This window comes from Salvia splendens, chromosome 3 (assembly GCF_004379255.2).
Source record: "Salvia splendens isolate huo1 chromosome 3, SspV2, whole genome shotgun sequence".
Taxonomy (NCBI): Eukaryota; Viridiplantae; Streptophyta; class Magnoliopsida; order Lamiales; family Lamiaceae; genus Salvia; species Salvia splendens.
The window spans coordinates 7,850,815-7,867,508 of NC_056034.1; the positions used below are offsets into that span (position 1 = coordinate 7,850,815).

At 37.1% G+C, this 16,694-nt stretch overlaps 4 protein-coding genes across 6 annotated transcripts; 2 read left to right on the plus strand and 2 right to left on the minus strand.

Annotated features, from left to right (window-relative positions):
- Window positions 1-1,238: 1,238 nt before the first annotated feature.
- Window positions 1,239-4,243, minus strand: LOC121797469 (ADP-ribosylation factor-related protein 1-like). The gene is made up of 7 exons (XM_042196232.1): window positions 4,024-4,243; window positions 2,994-3,163; window positions 2,785-2,925; window positions 2,247-2,355; window positions 2,057-2,118; window positions 1,633-1,736; window positions 1,239-1,534 (listed from the first exon to the last, which is right to left on the minus strand). The coding sequence occupies exons 2-7, from the start codon at window positions 3,084-3,086 to the stop codon at window positions 1,435-1,437; spliced, it is 609 nt and encodes a 202-aa protein (XP_042052166.1). The 5' UTR covers window positions 3,087-3,163; window positions 4,024-4,243; the 3' UTR covers window positions 1,239-1,434.
- Window positions 4,244-4,703: 460 nt separating this feature from the next.
- LOC121793748 (protein phosphatase inhibitor 2-like) lies at window positions 4,704-7,367 on the plus strand. Its single transcript, XM_042191783.1, has 4 exons — window positions 4,704-4,853; window positions 5,784-5,905; window positions 6,417-6,593; window positions 6,927-7,367. Coding segments are annotated over exons 1-4 (492 nt in total). The 5' UTR covers window positions 4,704-4,851; the 3' UTR covers window positions 7,118-7,367.
- Window positions 7,368-7,913: 546 nt separating this feature from the next.
- Window positions 7,914-9,287, plus strand: LOC121796506. The gene has a single exon (XM_042195342.1). The coding sequence runs from the start codon at window positions 7,914-7,916 to the stop codon at window positions 9,285-9,287; it is 1,374 nt and encodes a 457-aa protein (XP_042051276.1).
- An 845-nt stretch (window positions 9,288-10,132) lies between these two features.
- Window positions 10,133-13,735, minus strand: LOC121797146 (E3 ubiquitin-protein ligase XBAT33-like). 3 transcript variants are annotated; one of them, XM_042195883.1, is made up of 11 exons: window positions 13,605-13,735; window positions 13,157-13,335; window positions 13,025-13,084; window positions 12,729-12,800; window positions 12,448-12,620; window positions 11,903-12,063; window positions 11,761-11,819; window positions 11,594-11,640; window positions 11,365-11,508; window positions 11,189-11,280; window positions 10,133-10,938 (listed from the first exon to the last, which is right to left on the minus strand). In XM_042195883.1, exons 2-11 carry the CDS (start codon window positions 13,331-13,333, stop codon window positions 10,367-10,369), a joined length of 1,557 nt encoding a protein of 518 aa, XP_042051817.1. In that variant the 5' UTR covers window positions 13,334-13,335; window positions 13,605-13,735; the 3' UTR covers window positions 10,133-10,366. The 3 variants fall into 3 exon arrangements, with proteins under 3 accessions (XP_042051817.1, XP_042051818.1, XP_042051816.1); XM_042195884.1 differs by lacking the exon at window positions 13,605-13,735 and having other exon boundaries at window positions 13,025-13,063; window positions 13,157-13,578; XM_042195882.1 differs by lacking the exon at window positions 13,605-13,735 and having other exon boundaries at window positions 13,157-13,577.
- Window positions 13,736-16,694: the final 2,959 nt, after the last annotated feature.

Sequence of the window (16,694 nt, forward strand, 5' to 3'; positions counted from 1 at the left end):
CAGTGTTTGTTTGTAAATAGTGCAAAATTGTGAAATGGATGGTGAACGCCCGGAGTGGCTGCCGGTGGACTGGAAAGTTTGTGTGAGAGCTCGGAGCTCTGGAAGAAAAGATAGGGTAAATTAGTTACTATACTACTACATTATTTCAATTTCATAACTTTTTATTTCTGCAATGCGATTTTAGTGGCTGGTTACCTCGGTGTAAGACTTGTCTAGTTGTCTGATGAGTTCATAGTTATTATTTAGTACATGCAGTTTGATTTAGTGAACTGAGAAGAGCAGCCGATCTGTCAACGTGATTATTTTGATTTTTTTATTTTTGTTAGATATTATGTTGAGAAGCACTTGTTTTGGTAATTAAAGTCTGATAAATCAAGATTCAGTCTTTTGCTGTATTTTATTGAGTATGAGATCTTTAGACTTGATCTTCTACTTGCAACAATCTATTATGACACCAATAAAAAAAAGCCTCAATCCTTATTCCTTCTAACTTTTTGTGGCGGAATACTGTTTTTTGAAACTGGTTCTGATTATTCTGTATACATGGCTAGTATTATGTGAGTCCATCAAACAGCAAATTGGATGTTGAAACCATCGGCAAATCTAAGCTGTTGGCTAGTACAGAGATGAATAACTCTGGAAATCTCAACAAGCATGAAGAAGCTTCCACTAATTTTCCATTGGAAGATGTTTCATCTGCTGAAGAGAATGAGTGTGATGAAAAGAAGCTCAAGTCTTCACTGAATGATTTAGTTATGGATCCATGCATCGAGTTTGCAATCAAAACTCTCACCGGTGCAATCCCGATAGAAGATGTGAACAAGATGCATGAGGCGTCACCCATCCAAGTGATATATGGGCCGATCCTTGTTTTGAGTTCGGGGTGAAGATGCTTACCAGTGAAATCCCAGTCGAGGATAGCTCCCATTTTCAGATCGCATTCCAGCTGCTTCTTAGCTCATCAGGAACCACTACCAAATGACAATTCCAACCACTGTATTACAAACAAAATGTTTGTAGCATGTTTCTAGGTTTAGATAGATGTTCTGTTTTGATGCCCTTGTCTAAAATTACTTGAAATATTTGTCATTCTAGTGACTTTTTGCAGCAGCTGGTTAGGCTTTCCTGATTTTGTAAATCTATCTGGATAATCTGAATTATCAGACTTCAGATTACATGGTCCAGACTCCAGAATGATTTTTTGAAGAATTTCAGTGTTCTTAAACATTACTACTGTATGTCACAAATGCACATAATGATAATATAAATTGAAGCGAAATGCAGGTATATGGAGTATTAAAAAAAACAGCAGCCACGTTGCCATGAGAAACCTATAGATTGATGTCGGTTCAATGCCAAACCCATGAGATGCATATAACAATGTGTAATACTAGTATATAACTCTATTATAAGGTTGCTATAGCACTATCAATTCTAGACAACACTGGATCCAGCACGAACTCGTAATGTATCTGTTCTCTCGCTTCTTTCCATAGCATCTACTAGCCACTTAACACTTTCTTTGATCCCAAGCCTGCGGTCACACCCAGAAATTGTCATGTCCACATCTGAACATATCCTACTTCAGTTGCTCTCCTACCAAATAAAGTCTAAGCAAAAGAATGTGTTTACCCATCAGTTGCCGAAACTGCTTGAAATGCATAAACTCTTTCGTTCAATTTTTTTAGGTCCAGATATCGAGCAAGTGCATCAGCATGTACAGCATCTTTGAGATCCTGCAATTTACAATCTAATAAGTTACTAGAGATATTTCTTTGCAACATTTTTATTTACTTCATATATAAGGATTTAGTAACTTATGGTGAACAGATAATAAAAGACTGTATTAAGAGGGCCCTCAATATTTGTTTTGTGATATAGTAACATTCAGGATTACGCAGATGGTCTTGTGAGGTTATCTGTGACCATTATTTCATAACCTCAGTTCAAGAGTACTTAACAAGATCTAGAAGTATAAGACTATGAAATGAAGTGTTTGATAGTACTCTTTTTCATTGTCAAGAACATCCCTTCTGGCACAGGACAAGATGTTTACCTGTTTATTTGCTAATATCAGAAGTGGAGCTCCTAGCAAATCCTCATGCCGAAGAACCTTTTCTGCAAACCAAATTCAAATTGTAATGCCTTTTGAATACAATGTTACACATAATGAAGAAACACACGAATAACAACAAGAAGAATCATTGTAATGCAGTACTATAAATATTCTTGCCTATAAACATTACCAAGAGCAGATATTGAATCTTCAAAACGGGATGGACAAGCAGCATCAATTATATAAACTACAGCATGTGCCTCTTCATAATATTTTTCCCAAATGGAGCGAAGACCAGGCTGGTGAAACATGGTAAGTATCTAATCAGTCAAAATTTTCTCAAACAGAATAAGGAAACAAAAATCAAGCCCTTAAGTGGCCTGCTGAAAAGAAATTGTCATTAGAGTTTAGAGCAGAGCTATTTAATCCCCTTTCCGCTTAAAAGAATTGCGCCTGACCCATAATCAAAGTGAACGTGTGCTCAACTGGGTAGAAACTTCCTCCTTATTCTTAAGGAAGGGGGGAGCTTATTTGAAGGGAACACCAACTATGCATGGCGAAAAGGGCACTCCCCTCTCAAGTCTCAACACACATGTTAAGAGTATTTGAAAGGGAACAAACTTTGATAAGTTTGATGATGCAACGATTAGAATGATGCTGCCAAGGTAAAATGGAACTAACATAATTATATTGTTGATGAATGCAGAAAGCTAGAGTGCATTTCAAACCTGACCTCCCAGGTCCCAGAAAACGAGTTTTGTGTTTGACGCTTCAACACGACCAATATTGAGCCCCACTGTTGGAACAATTCGGTCAGGCGGAAGGCCTTCCAAGTTTGAATACTGTGACTTCACTTTCTCCAGTAATGTCTAAGAAACAGAAGTCATGAGGAACAAATAAAATATAGCAAAACACAGAAAGTTGTTTAGCGATTTACTGTTTTGCCAGCTTTGTCAATTCCAAGAATGAGAACATGAAACTCCATCTTGGTGAACATGTACTTCCAGAGTCCATAAAATAATGAAAACATCACTCAGAGTGTTCCGGTTCTCCAGTTATATCTTCTACGAAGTTTATGAAAATAACTAGGAAGCTAACAGTAACAGGCTACAACAAAAAGAAAAAAAAAAAGTCCCTGTAAGTAAATGGATAGATGTTGAGCATGTAGGGTGAAACTTACAAATATATACTCCTAGATTATATGATCCGAAAAAATAGGCAACATTGCAAACAAGGATAAAAAAAGTAATAGAGGTAAGGTAACAACAACTATACCACACCCCAACCAAATAAAAATAAATCATTCTTATGGATGGCTATAACGCTCAACCAAATGCATCAGACAGTCTGATTTTTACATTGCCATGACTACAGTCTGAATTGCTAGGATACCTCTCAGCTAAAAAGAGTACGCCACAAACATGTTGCATTCCATATAACTTGCATTGGCTTTGGTCTTCTTCATCAAATGCACAAGTAAATGTTGATATTAATGATCGGCTCTTAAGGAGACACAGAGTGAAATGCATCTCCTTAAGAGCCGATCATCAATATCATTCCGAGTGAAATGCGAGTCGAAAACACTCCGAGAATGAGTCTCCACTAAAAGAGCTTAAAATTCAATTCATACCCCAATCTTTCATTTCAAAACCCATGACTGCTTTAGTTCAGTGAGCACCAGTGAACAAATATAAGAAACCCAAATCTCATCTGATAACTCGAATGTAAAGAAAGGTAAGTAGCATCACACCGCCTGCGTATTGATCAATTAGATTTCAACCAAATTATCCTAAAACACACCGAGACGATCCAGCATTCAAACACATTAGAATTCGTGTACAGGTCTAGAAAAAACAAATGAAGGCTCGAATAATCGGGATCAAGAAACAAGTGGCAATGCAACAGAAATCAAAACACACAAATCCGTATAATTTGAAAAAGAAACGTTAGGTGATAGGAATTCGTACCTTCGGTTGTTATTTGTTAAAGAATGAAATGAATGGAACTAGCTCCCAAATGTGTCGGTAGTTTAGGCGTAGCAAAATGGTTTGAAGTTTTGAACGAGGCGAGATTTGTCTATTAATTTTGGTGATGGCATCGCATCGTTAACCCCAATTGATTGCTTTGTTTCTTCAATCGTTCCGAAAAGAAAAAACTACTAATACTACTACATGTTCAGAAGAAAAAAAAAGGAAATTATAACGAAAATTAATGTCAACGGCCAATTAAGTACGATTAATCATAGTTATTTATCCTAAATTTTATTCACTTTATTTTTCATTATTACTAGAATAACAGTGTCAAGTTTACCGCTAAAATCCAATCAATTTTTTAGCGATATCTGCTTGTTAAAACCAATTAATTTTTTAGCGATATTCGCTTGTTTGATACATGTGCTTTACCGATTATGTTACGTTGAAAATTTAACATATAACTCAATAGTTGTAATTAAGTCGTAATGAGAAATTTTCATCAAAACAACTCCAACAATTTTTAATATTCCCATTAAAGAAAATATGAAATACATTGTTGAAGGGAAATTTACCCGAATCTTAGCGAATGGGTTTGGAATGGAATCTGGATAGTTCGATTCATTCAACCCGGCCGATATAGTATGACTTTTGTATCGGCGTATTAAGGGGTATATTTGTCATTGTGTAGGCAGCAAATAAAGGAAATTCCAGATTCCTGAATCCGAACTGCAAAACGAAGAGGGAAGACTCATAATTTTGCTTCCATTTCGCAGCTCAGCATATTGGAAGGAACCCAAAAGGAAATCCATCGTGTATCATCAAATGTATGAAAGTCTTATTCTCTTTCTCAATTGATTTCTGTTTCAACATCTGTAGTTTTACCCTTGTCAAAATTATTGGTTTTGACCTCGTTTTTTAGGCATGGAGGTCTTGAATGATTTTAATTCCTTTATTTGTCCCTTTTGTAACAGTTTATGTAACATCGAATATGAAATGTATTAGTTAGGTTTTTCTAGTTTGTTTTTGTTCCTTTTTTTTCGTTTGGGGAAATTTTAATCATAACACTCTCTGTTTCGTCCGACCGAAAATGATCTCATGGAATGTTGATATTCCCAAATTGTTAATCTCCACTTTAGGTTATCTCTCTGTATGAATATGTACTATCAGAAGGTGCTTTATGAGCTATATGTTTTGATTTTGTTGTTTAGTATCGGTTGAGGCTTGATAATTTGATAAGAGTTAAGTTGTTTCTGTATTTCCGTTATCTGAGTTATCAGTTTGCTGCTGCAGAGTATGATTTGGGACTATTAAATGATTTATCAAGTTGACAATCAAGAATATTGTTCCCTTGGCACATTACTATTGTATCGTATCTTATTTTGTTCTGAATGTTTGCTTGTCATAATACTCTATTGCATGATGTATATTGGATTTGGATTTTGTGACTGAATTTTGTTGTTTGAAGTAAAATGGTTCTTTTTAATATCAACCTGTCATGAAACACAGAGCTTTCTTTAAGGGGTGAAATGAGATATCCAGATTGTAGATAATGAGATGTGATTGCTCCCGTGATTTGTTAAATTGGGCTTGCCAACATGTTGTACGTATATAGCAGTAATGTGGTGGTTAATATCCCTCTTGTGACTGTCATGACCCTTCAGGCTTTAGCTACATGAATGTAGGTTATTAAATATTAAAAATGTTTGGTTATCATCCATTTGTGCTAATGCTGGCCATTTTGTTTCTTGTGCTAGGTCACGAGTGAAATGGAATGAAGATAATTTAGCTGAAATTGAGGCAAACAAACCTGTCAGGCAGAAAATAACTGAACCAAAGACACCGTACCATCCCATGATTGACGATGAAGATGATGGTGGTATGTATATACAGTTTCAGTTGTAATTATTAAAGTAAATAGGTCCCAAGACTAAATTCCACGAACGTGTCAGGCCTTTAACTATAACCCCACATGGCCACATGATTAAAAAACTCTGAACACACGTTCAACTTCTTTCCGCACTAGCACTACTACCTCCTCCTTTTGTCCAAACAGCAACCTCTTCAAAGTTGTTGGACACATGATTGTTTTCACGAACATAGGATACCGTGACATTGTAGGAGATAATATACGAAATAAAAGAAATGAGTTTGTATTTATAGAGTTTTGAATTTGAAAAAGAAATGCATGGATAAAATCTTAGTTGCAACTTTACAGATGTTAAAATTAAAGGCAGTATTGCATATGACGTTAATCCGCTGAATGAAATTCTTGTATTGGTCAGATTTGCAAGTGTATATAACTAAAGATTGTTGAACCACATAGCTCAAGTGGTTTGTATATGGTGTATATTGGCTTATAACTTGTTCCTACAATCCTACTGTTGCAGATTCATCATCTCCTTCGAGAAGAGAAGGTTTCGGGGATCATTTTGAAGATGCATTGAATATACTAGCGACATCATCTTCATTTAATGATGTAGGCTCCTCTAGTAAAACTGGCTCACATCACTCAGGCTGGACATCATCTGATGATGATGCAGGCGCAATGGATCAAGATGAAGAAGGTCTGTCTTTTGCCTTTATTATTGGTTCAAGTATGCACTCATGTTTCCTAGATGGTATAGCATGTATCATCACTTAATCATGTGTTCTTTTGACTAAATTAGTTTTTAGAATTGTAATAGTACTAGTTGTTAAAAATGGTTATAAATGTTCGACTCTGTTGGAACTTGGAAAAGTATTGTGCTTAGCCCCTAAACGGTCATTTGTTGATTTTCATGCCTCCTTTTAGCAGCCCTCGGTATTTCAATGTATTATTGCAATGTGTGATGCTTTACTTTTCTTATCTTTTGTTTTTACACTAGATGACTAACTCAAAAACTACTTTGGCCTATCAGATTCTGATTCGGAGAGGCGCAGGAGCTTTAAGGAGCATAGGAAAGATCACTATGACGAGTTTCTCAAAATTAAAGAGTTGCGACGAAATGGATCCCAACTGGAAGAAGCATCTGACGATGAAACCTCAATAACTGCTGGTGTCAAAGACATTGATATTCAGGAATCATCTCGACCTGCAAATGGATCTTAATTTCTGCTTTTGATACTTGCTGGTACTTTGAAACTGATACATTCTGTTTCTCAACTTGTAACATGGCCACTTCATTCAGCGTTTAGTTTTCCAAGCAAAATCTTTTAATCTGTACTGGAATGAATGTTGGCTGATATTCCAGAACTTGTGTGTAATCTTAATCTGTTCGTTAAGCTCAATGTTTGATCTACATCAACAAGGATTGTGTTATTGATGTAACGTTAAAAATATGAAATTGAATATCTGAATATGTCCTATTCTTCTTTTTTCTATTTTTATTGTGGGTGGGGTGATGAGGGAAGTCTGTTGAACAACCTCCATTCGAATGCCTCTAAACTTTAAAGCATCCCGAATCTATTAGCATTGCGAAATATGAGTGGTGTTGTTTATGTTTCTTCAGTGATTTTAGAAATTTTTACAACTCAAAAAGAGGTGAAAATGATATTTGTACTTCTAAAACTTAAAATTCAGTTCTACTTCGCTCAATTGGACTCTCTATTCATGGAAGGAAAACCATTTTTTTTATTAGGTTTTGGTTCGATAACCAATTTTTGATGTGCCCTAGTTTCTTCAACTATGAATTTAAAGAGATTATGATGACAACTTTGTCCAGAGAGTAAACTTTACGCATCAATTAGAATAGAGAAAACAAATTAAAAAAATACTAAACCATAGTCTCATAATCATAATAGATGTAGGAAAAGCCCAGGGCCTGAAACTAAGAAGCAAATTGTGTGATCTTCAAGTTTGACTTCTTCATATCACAATCCATCAAACTGAGAGCTGCGTGAACTCCATGAAGCTTACAACAGAGATATTCTCAACAAGCAATCTCATTCTGCACGCAGCCTTTGCAATATCCCTCACTCTCATCCTCTCTCTTCTCAAGATCCCAGCTTTATTTCTTCATGGCCTCCACACTTACATTCACCCAGATGATGTCAATCCCAACGCCACCACATCTAGCGGAATCCGAGCGGCAATCAGGAGGCCAGGCGCCGCCGACTCCGAACACCCCAAGCCCAGAAAGAAATCCAAGGAGAACTTCGAGTTCGACGAGAATAAAGCTCAGATCTTTAGATTGAAACTCACTGAAGGTCACCTCCAATCCAGAATTTATTTCGGCGATTTTTACACCGCTTTTAATTTCTCCGTTATTGGGTTTCTGTCTCTGTCGCTTCATAGATTCTTGAGGGTCGATACTGATTCCGGATTGGTGAAAAGTGGGACAATAATACCTCTTTTGTTAGGGCTCGTGGGCGTTTCAAGATTGTTCATCTTGATCATTAGGGTCGGATTTCAGAGGTCCGCATCGAAGAGGTCTGAGAGGCAATTGAGCTTCGTGTGTGGGGTTTTGGGGTTTCTGTTTGGGTTGATTATTGCTTTTGGGATTTTTCCTGATTGGATTCTTGATTTTAGCTTTGAATCATTGGATGGTTTAGGTAAATTTTTTCTTGCTGTTTCCATGGGATCTACTGTGGGTTATCTCTACATTCCTGCTTTGCGATATGCACGGGCTTTTTGGCTCGGAACCGATCAAATCCGCTCTAATTTGTCGATAATTTCATGCGGATGGTTGTCAAGAACACTTCTTTATGCTAGTTACATAATGACTGTCTTCACTTCATTGCTTTGGATTAGCCCTTTTGCTGACCTCCTCATTAATGGTGGCGCGAGTAGATCGCATATGGCTACTAATAGAAGAGAGGTCATTGAAATAGCTGGCCGTCTTGGTATGCCAAGATCGAGTTTTGACAATGTGAGGAGCTGGTGTTTGTTTGGTTCAGGAATGCTGCAGTTTTTAACCTTGAGGCCTAACATACAGTTGTTCCTAAACGAAGCCGTGCTGTGCTGGTACCAAAGACTGCACGCCAGCAAAGTTCCGGACTTGGAATATAGCAGGGCGAAGGTCTTTCTTCACAACCACTACCTATGCCTAGCAGTTGTGCAATTCTTTGTGCCTGCCATGATGATACTTCTTCTGTTTGGCTTGTCTCAACTCGATGATGGTTTCCTTAAAGGTACCCCGGGGGTTCATAACTATAAACTTTACTCGGCTTGGGTGAAAGAAGTTGCCTGCTTTATGGCTTGGTGGATTATCTTTGTTTGGAGTGTGCTTAGTTCAGCCATCCTTGCCTTGTATCGCCATGGAACTTTATATGTTTCCTGATTTTACAGCTCTTGGGGATGCCACATATTTTGATCATCCAACACTTTGAACTCATTAGCAGTGTGATTCACCTTTTATGTTTCACCTGGGAACATGACAAGTTTTGCTACAGTTTTGACATTTTTACAGAGTTTTTATTGTCTTTATCGTTCCCGGTTTAAACGCATGCCTATACTTCAATGGGAAAACTTGCTGTTACTCACTTTGAAGTTTTTACTTGTACATGCACCCGTCATGGTAGACTAGAGAGGACTAGCTTCATCCTGAAATCTAATCATTCAGATTCATTAGAGATAAAATGAGGTTCATTTATGTTTTGTTGATCTTTGGTAACTAACTCTTAAGTACTAGTTTTCTACTATAACAGTACTACCGTGGTTAACAACCCTTTGAAACTTTCATTTTGTAACAATCTCATGCCATGACTGCATGTTACTACTTATTAGGCATGATTTAGAATTTTGGCATTCATAGATTTCTTTTAAAAGTTCCTATCATGAACATATTGTCTCATATTTGCATATTCTCGGAATCTCCCTCTTTCTGGTATAATTCAATTACTAAGTCACGCCCTTTCCACTTTAAATGTAGGTGTCGCTCCTTATCCATGTATCTATTATATATGAAGGAAGTTTGCAAAAGTATGATTAAGTAAAATATTGTGTTAATTACAAAGGTACGATAAAAAAAATAATGGGCATAAATTTACAATAAAATTTTGAAATGAAACACTTCATCAAGGTTAAATGGGGAATTCCTATGACGAGAGCAGATTGTTAATCTAGCTTAGGAGAAAGCATAATAAATACGGATCAACGCCACTAAAGTAATCTACAGATACGTGCTTACTGTTTTAATTATCGAGTATTTAGGGAAGATAGCAATCAGCGAATCATTGAGTATCGTGGTTCTTACATAAATTTCAACCACAATGGTAGATATTCAATCCTATTCTGTCCTACCAACTTTCTTTACAGACCTATCAAACTGTCTACCAACCAGAAATACAAGTGTAAGAAACCAAAAACCTAAGGCCTACAATCTCAAGCCCAGAATCAAATTCCAAAATATTTACCAATTCAAAGCATTCCTGCGTTGATCTCAGCATTGCATTGATTCTCCCTACTGCAGCTTCTTCTACCCCAGAACATATTCGAACATGTCGTTCTCTCTGATCTCACCCCCTCCAGTTTTTCCCGTTCCCTTGGTTCAGGCTGTGGATGATGAGGAGGAGGAGGAGGAGACTCTTCTGGAGGTTCTCTTTCTCTGGAATCAAATTCAGGGCAAGGGCCTTCGTTGCACGTACACAACGGGATAGTCACCGAAGGAAACAGACTACAAGTGACCGGACAGAACATATCTGAAGAGACAGAGGCAACACGATTCTTCCTCGTGTCGGGTGAGCCAGCAGCCTCTGATGTGGTGTCCTGCTCGCGTTCTCTTGGATGAAGCATGCAGGGGGTGCATAAGCCGAGGGATAAGGGCAGTTTTATGTCTTTAGATGAAGAACCGGGTATTTTGACAAAATATAGAATGGCGTGCCGGCAGAAGGGGCAAGGAATGGAACCAGGAGGTGTTGAAGATTCCGAAGGAATGTTACAGGTTGAGCAAAGGTAGAGAGCACATCTTACACACAGTTCGTGTGCACATCCTGAAAGCAAATGACATAAAAGCCACAAGTAAATCAGAGAAATATATCTAAATTTTGGAATCTTCTGTCTCACATGTGCAACTCACACAACATATTAATCAATGATTTCACAGTAAATGCCAACATATAGTCAAGTTTCAAATCTTCTACAAGCAAAAGGGATCGATCCAAAATGACGGTCACTTAATAAAAAACGCATAACAGGTGCATATAATATAGGAGAAAATATCCAGGTAAGGAGACAGCTAACCTTCAGCAGCCACGCTACAAGCTCTCTCGAGGCAAACAGCACAGATATCCGTATCATCTGACCCAGTAGCTGAGGACTGCAATCCATAGTCTCTGCAGCAAGTGCCACACTACTCGGTATAAAGAAAAATTGATAAGCAGAAAAGGAATTCAGCTGCTAAATAAATATTGATTTACCTAGCTATATTTAGGACACTCAGAAGTGGAAGTGATAAATAATTAGAATGTGGAAAACTTGGGAGTGGCAAATCAGAATTAGGCGCCAGCAGTGGCTCAAGCCAATGACGCCCCCACATCCTTGCGACATCAATAGGCAGCCATCTGAAACAGTGTATACACTGTTACTTGTAGCAAGGAAAAACTTAATTGACCAGTGTGCAAAAGAGCATAAACACAGGTAAATTACCCGTTGCAGTTTAGCGACAAACGACTAGCACCTTTAGCAAGAAGGATCTGCAAAAGCAGAAAAAGTGTAAATGTAACATATTATATGTAAGCAGTAAATACCAAGAAACTACGGCACAGAATTACTAGCATATATTCAAAAAATTAATGGGGGTGAACTATCATCACCTGGCAGCACTTTATATGTCCTCCACATGCAGCATAGTGCAAAGGAGTGCTCCCAGCCCCTATAAAATACAGATAGAAATTGATGTAAAGTGACAAACTAGAAAATTTATGGAAGTGCGTTATATGTGGCCATGGAATATACCTATCAAATCCATCGATGTGCCATAATGAAATGTCACAGCTGATACACTGGCGTGAAGGTCAAGTAGGAGCTGAACACAGTCAAAATATCCATTCAACGCAGCCATATGAAGAGCAGTAATGCCACCATCTGCAGCCTTGTTTACAAACTTAGAGAGAGCACTGCCATGTAGGAAGGAAAATATTCGATAAGAACAGGTTTAGGCTTTATAGCTCATTTCAAGCTTGGAGTTGGGGAAGAAGCATTTTCTCAGTTTCAGATCCAGATCAAACTAGAGTTACATGTGGGAGTGCATGACCCATGTAATGGATAAATCATTAACGAACAAAATTTCCTAAAGTTTAAGTAAGGTACCAAGTTGATGCTTTCATTGTGTTCATTATTCGAAGGAAATTCATTTCTACCTTTCCAACCCTGTTGAGAAATTATCAAAGCAGCATAACCTACCACTTGCTACAGTTTCCGTTTCCGTTTCAATTTTGACGAGTGATGGCCAAGATAAAAGTCATAGTGGAGGATGAAAAACATAAAACCTCATTATGTACCTGGTTTTACTATTAGAACCATCACTTCCGTCACTAACTGTTTGGGCATTCTGAGGCTCGAACAGAGCACTTGGAACAAAATCACTGAGCACCAATCGCATGCATCGCACGTGTCCATTGACAGTTGCAAAATGGAGAGCAGTCCTTCCACTAAGATAATCTGCTCTAGTAACCTGAAGTATCCCAGAACAGGACATCATAGACAGGTATGGACTCTCTATGAACATCAACTAAATCTTGAAGATTGTAGGATAAGTAAACCATAAAGTTGAAATACTCACATTGCATCTAAAGAGAAGAAGAGTTTGAACAACTTCCCAATGTCCATATCGACACGCTTGCATCAGAGCTGTCTGCATATATGGTATTTAATGACAACAATTTAGCATAGATCCAGCAGCATTCGTTCATCAATCAAACTTCCTAACTAAAGTATCTACATATAGGGGAGTATTTAACAAGTCAAATTCACACCACAGTTGATTTAAAGTCATTTATTGAATAGAGAAATTTAACTTTACGAACGTAATAAACTTGGAAAGTATAGAGAGAGAGCAAAATAGAGAAATTTGTTCACCTGTCCACAATAATTCCTTGAATTGACATCAGCCCCGTTCTGTAGCAACAATGCCACAATCTGAGAAGCCAATCATCCTCAAATCAAGATCAAACGAAATGAATAATTGAAGGGGTAGAATTGAAGTAAAACCTCAGTGTGGCCCTTGGCGGCAGCGAAATGAAGAGGAGAGTTCAAGCCACCGAAAGTTGAGTACTTTGCAAGGTGCGGATTGCAATCCAAAAGCATCTTCGCCTCAACAAAATCCCCATCTCTCGCTGCGGAGACCAATCTTTCTCCTGAAGCTGAGCAGCCAAACGAATTCCCCATTCCTGGTCGACAAAGATTGAGGAACCAGTTGATTTGATTGACTCTAAATCTTTGTAATACGTGGTGATGATGGTTTTGTCTGGTGTTGGAGAGGAGAGTTATAATTGAAGAAACATGATTACATAAATTAGGTCAACTGTCATTATACCATTCTCCTTTTTTTCCTCTTAAAGCAACAAACTGCATAAAACTACTCTTAAATATCCATAGATTAACTGAATTCATTGAGTATGAATCCAAAGTTGAATAAACTTAAACTATTACAAATTACCAATTTTATCGCTATTTCACCATTTCAAAAGCAGGAGTAGTAAAATTTGAGAGTGAAGGTTGTGCTCCAATGGTGGAATATAAATTGATTGGGACTCCTCTTCATTGTGGGAACTGAAAAGAGGAAAAAAGAAGGTTGTTGTTTTCTTCTTTTTTTTAATGTTTTTTTGCGGCTTTAACTTTTGTATTTTTGTAACAAAGTTAGTACATACTTACATGTTTAATTTTCTCTGGAATAATTGGAAGGAAAAAAAGAACCCTATTAAATTCCAATACCATCGAGATAGCTAAGTGGGGAAGAAAATAGAGGACACTTGTCAACATCTCCAAGTGTGAGCTAATTTTCTTAGAGAATTATGAAACATAACAAATTTAAATAATTAAATTGAACAGCACACATGTGTGAGCTAAGCTAATAAGTATGAATGCATGTTAGACTTATTTAAGATGTGATTAAGTGACCAATTCATGGGGAGCTTGAAAATTGAATTATGCGGTGATGCTAAAAAAGATTAAAGTTCAAGTCTATACTTTTTAGAGGCTATTTCTTAGATATATAGTACTTATTCAGTGTAGTGGGACATTGATCTCTTTTATCCTTGAAATCAGGAAGAAATAAATAGTCCAGACTTTTATGTTTTCATTTTCATTTATCACGATAAACTATTGAAGTTCTGCTGCGCCTATATAGTACTATATAGATATATGTATAATCAAGACACAGGTTGGTTGAGGTTGGTAACGCTTACACGACAACTACTTAATTGGCAGTTAAATGTTTCTCAACCCATCATCCTTAATTGGCTTTTTTTTTATTTTTATATTTCAAATTTATTGAAATGTGAAGTCTCGTGTGAGAAAAAAATATTTGACATAGTTCCATCAGCCCATGTTAAGAATTTTACATGATTGGTAATTTATTGCTTCCAACCAATTGGGAAAAATTTACCTTTTGAGTTTTTGTCGTTGTTGCATATGGTAGTATATGTTGTTAAGTTAAAAAAAATTAAAAGGATTTGTGCAAGTGAATCAATCAAAAAGTGGTGGATTGAGGAGTGATGCAGCAGTCTGTGCTTGGGAGGCAAGATATGTGTTATGGGAACAAAAGAACTAAATAAGGCAGTGAAATGGGGCAAGTTAGCACGAAGCCATAAAATTGGGAATTTGTGTTTCGAATTAGGGTATGGCCCTCTGTCATGTCTTTGTTCTCACCAAATGGTCTTGCCCTCCCGAGTGCCTTACAATTATATTTCATTAATATTACAATTAAATATCCCCATCTAGAAAGTGTCCATTAAAAAGTTTTGTTGTTTTGAAATACCTAAGATTTAGTACAAGCTAAAAATATAACAAATGTGAATTAAACACAATCATTTTAAATGATTGCAAGTTGGACAGTCTTTGTTAAAAAAATCAATCAAAGATTACATTTGATTTGACAGACCCCCCCTTTGGGCGTGCTGTTTGCATATATATTTTTGTTTATATTTTGTAATATTAATAATAATTAGTTTAATTATATTATATTTATTGTAGGCGCTCTAAATGTAAAAATATTACCGCTATTACGTGATTTGAAAAAAGCGTAAGCGCATGGATTTATTTTTTAAAATAAAAATGACTACATTTTAAAGGTATTTGTAGTATTTATTTTTTAAGGCTAAAAGGGCAATATATGTATGCTTAATTCGCATGAATTATGCTTTGTAACGTCCTTCATTGATAATTGTTAAAATAAATTGCAAATAAAGATTACATATTGTAAATAAAGGAAAATTGATAGAATTTGGAGATGGAAATAACCAAAAATAGAATATGGCTTCGCCCACGTTCGAACGGGAGACCTTCAGTGTGTTAGACTGACATGAGAACCAATTACACCACGAAACCAATGATGTTAGAGCATCCACAGTGGTGCGGATATCCCGGCGGACATCCCCGCAGACATCCCAAAAATACCTCCTGTCACGTCATAAGGACTTCCCACTGCACAGTGGCGGACATCCCCAAGGACATCCCGACGGACTTCCCAGAATAATAAAAATAAACAAATTCACCAAATTAAACAATTTACGGAATTAAAATTTCGCCGTCTTTATAGAATTTACTCGTTAATACAAGTGGTGCGAATGAAATGGAGTTCAACGAGCCGTACTTATAGAATTTTCGAAAAAAATATAAAATAATCGGGACGTCCGCGCGGAAGTTAGTGGGGTCAAAGTAATGGGGGACGTCCGCAAGGACGTCGCGACAGACGTCCCGGGAACGCCGCGGAACCCCGGTGTCCGCAGCGGACGTCCGTATCCGCATCACCGCTGCGCAATGGCGGACGTCCGCCGGGACGGATGCCATTGTGGATGCTCTTTAAGTAGCCCTCGAGTTCTGATATTATCTTGGTGAACTGATCTCTTCATAGAAAATAAATTCCAAGTCTACAACTTAATTGACTTGACGTTTAGAAAAACAAAAACCAAAACTCAAGGGAGGGGAAGCATAGCACAGTGGTGCTAAAATAATTTTAAATGGTACTAGTATAAATAGCACAGTTGTATTCCTTTTCTGTTTATCCCAAGATAGTTGATTCATTTCATTTTTTGATAAGAACTCTATCTCATTTCTTACGTTACTCTCTTTTCACATCTCTTATTTTATTTCATCTCTTACTTTCTGCTCTCCATTTAAGGGTCTGTTCACTATAGAACATTTCCATATCTAACATTTGGAAGAATTAAATTTTCCAAGAATTAAGGCATAATTAGCCACATAAATAATTCTTTTCCCCATTGTTTAGTATCTTAGAATTGCCCAAGAATTGACCCAAATATTTATCCAAAATAATGACTTTGACCTAATACAATTATAGAAGGATGAATTTACCCCTACACTCCCAAAAACACTCCTAAAAAGGAGAGAGAAGATAACGAGGTGGAATGGGTGGGGGAATGAGTCCTTCCAAGTCCAATTCTTGGTGGAGCTTTCTATGGAAATCCAATTCTTACCTATTTTGAGAGATTTAATTCTCCCCAATTCTTCCCAATTCTTTTCTACCGTAGGGGCACTCTGCCATTTGGGAGACCCCTAATAATTAATT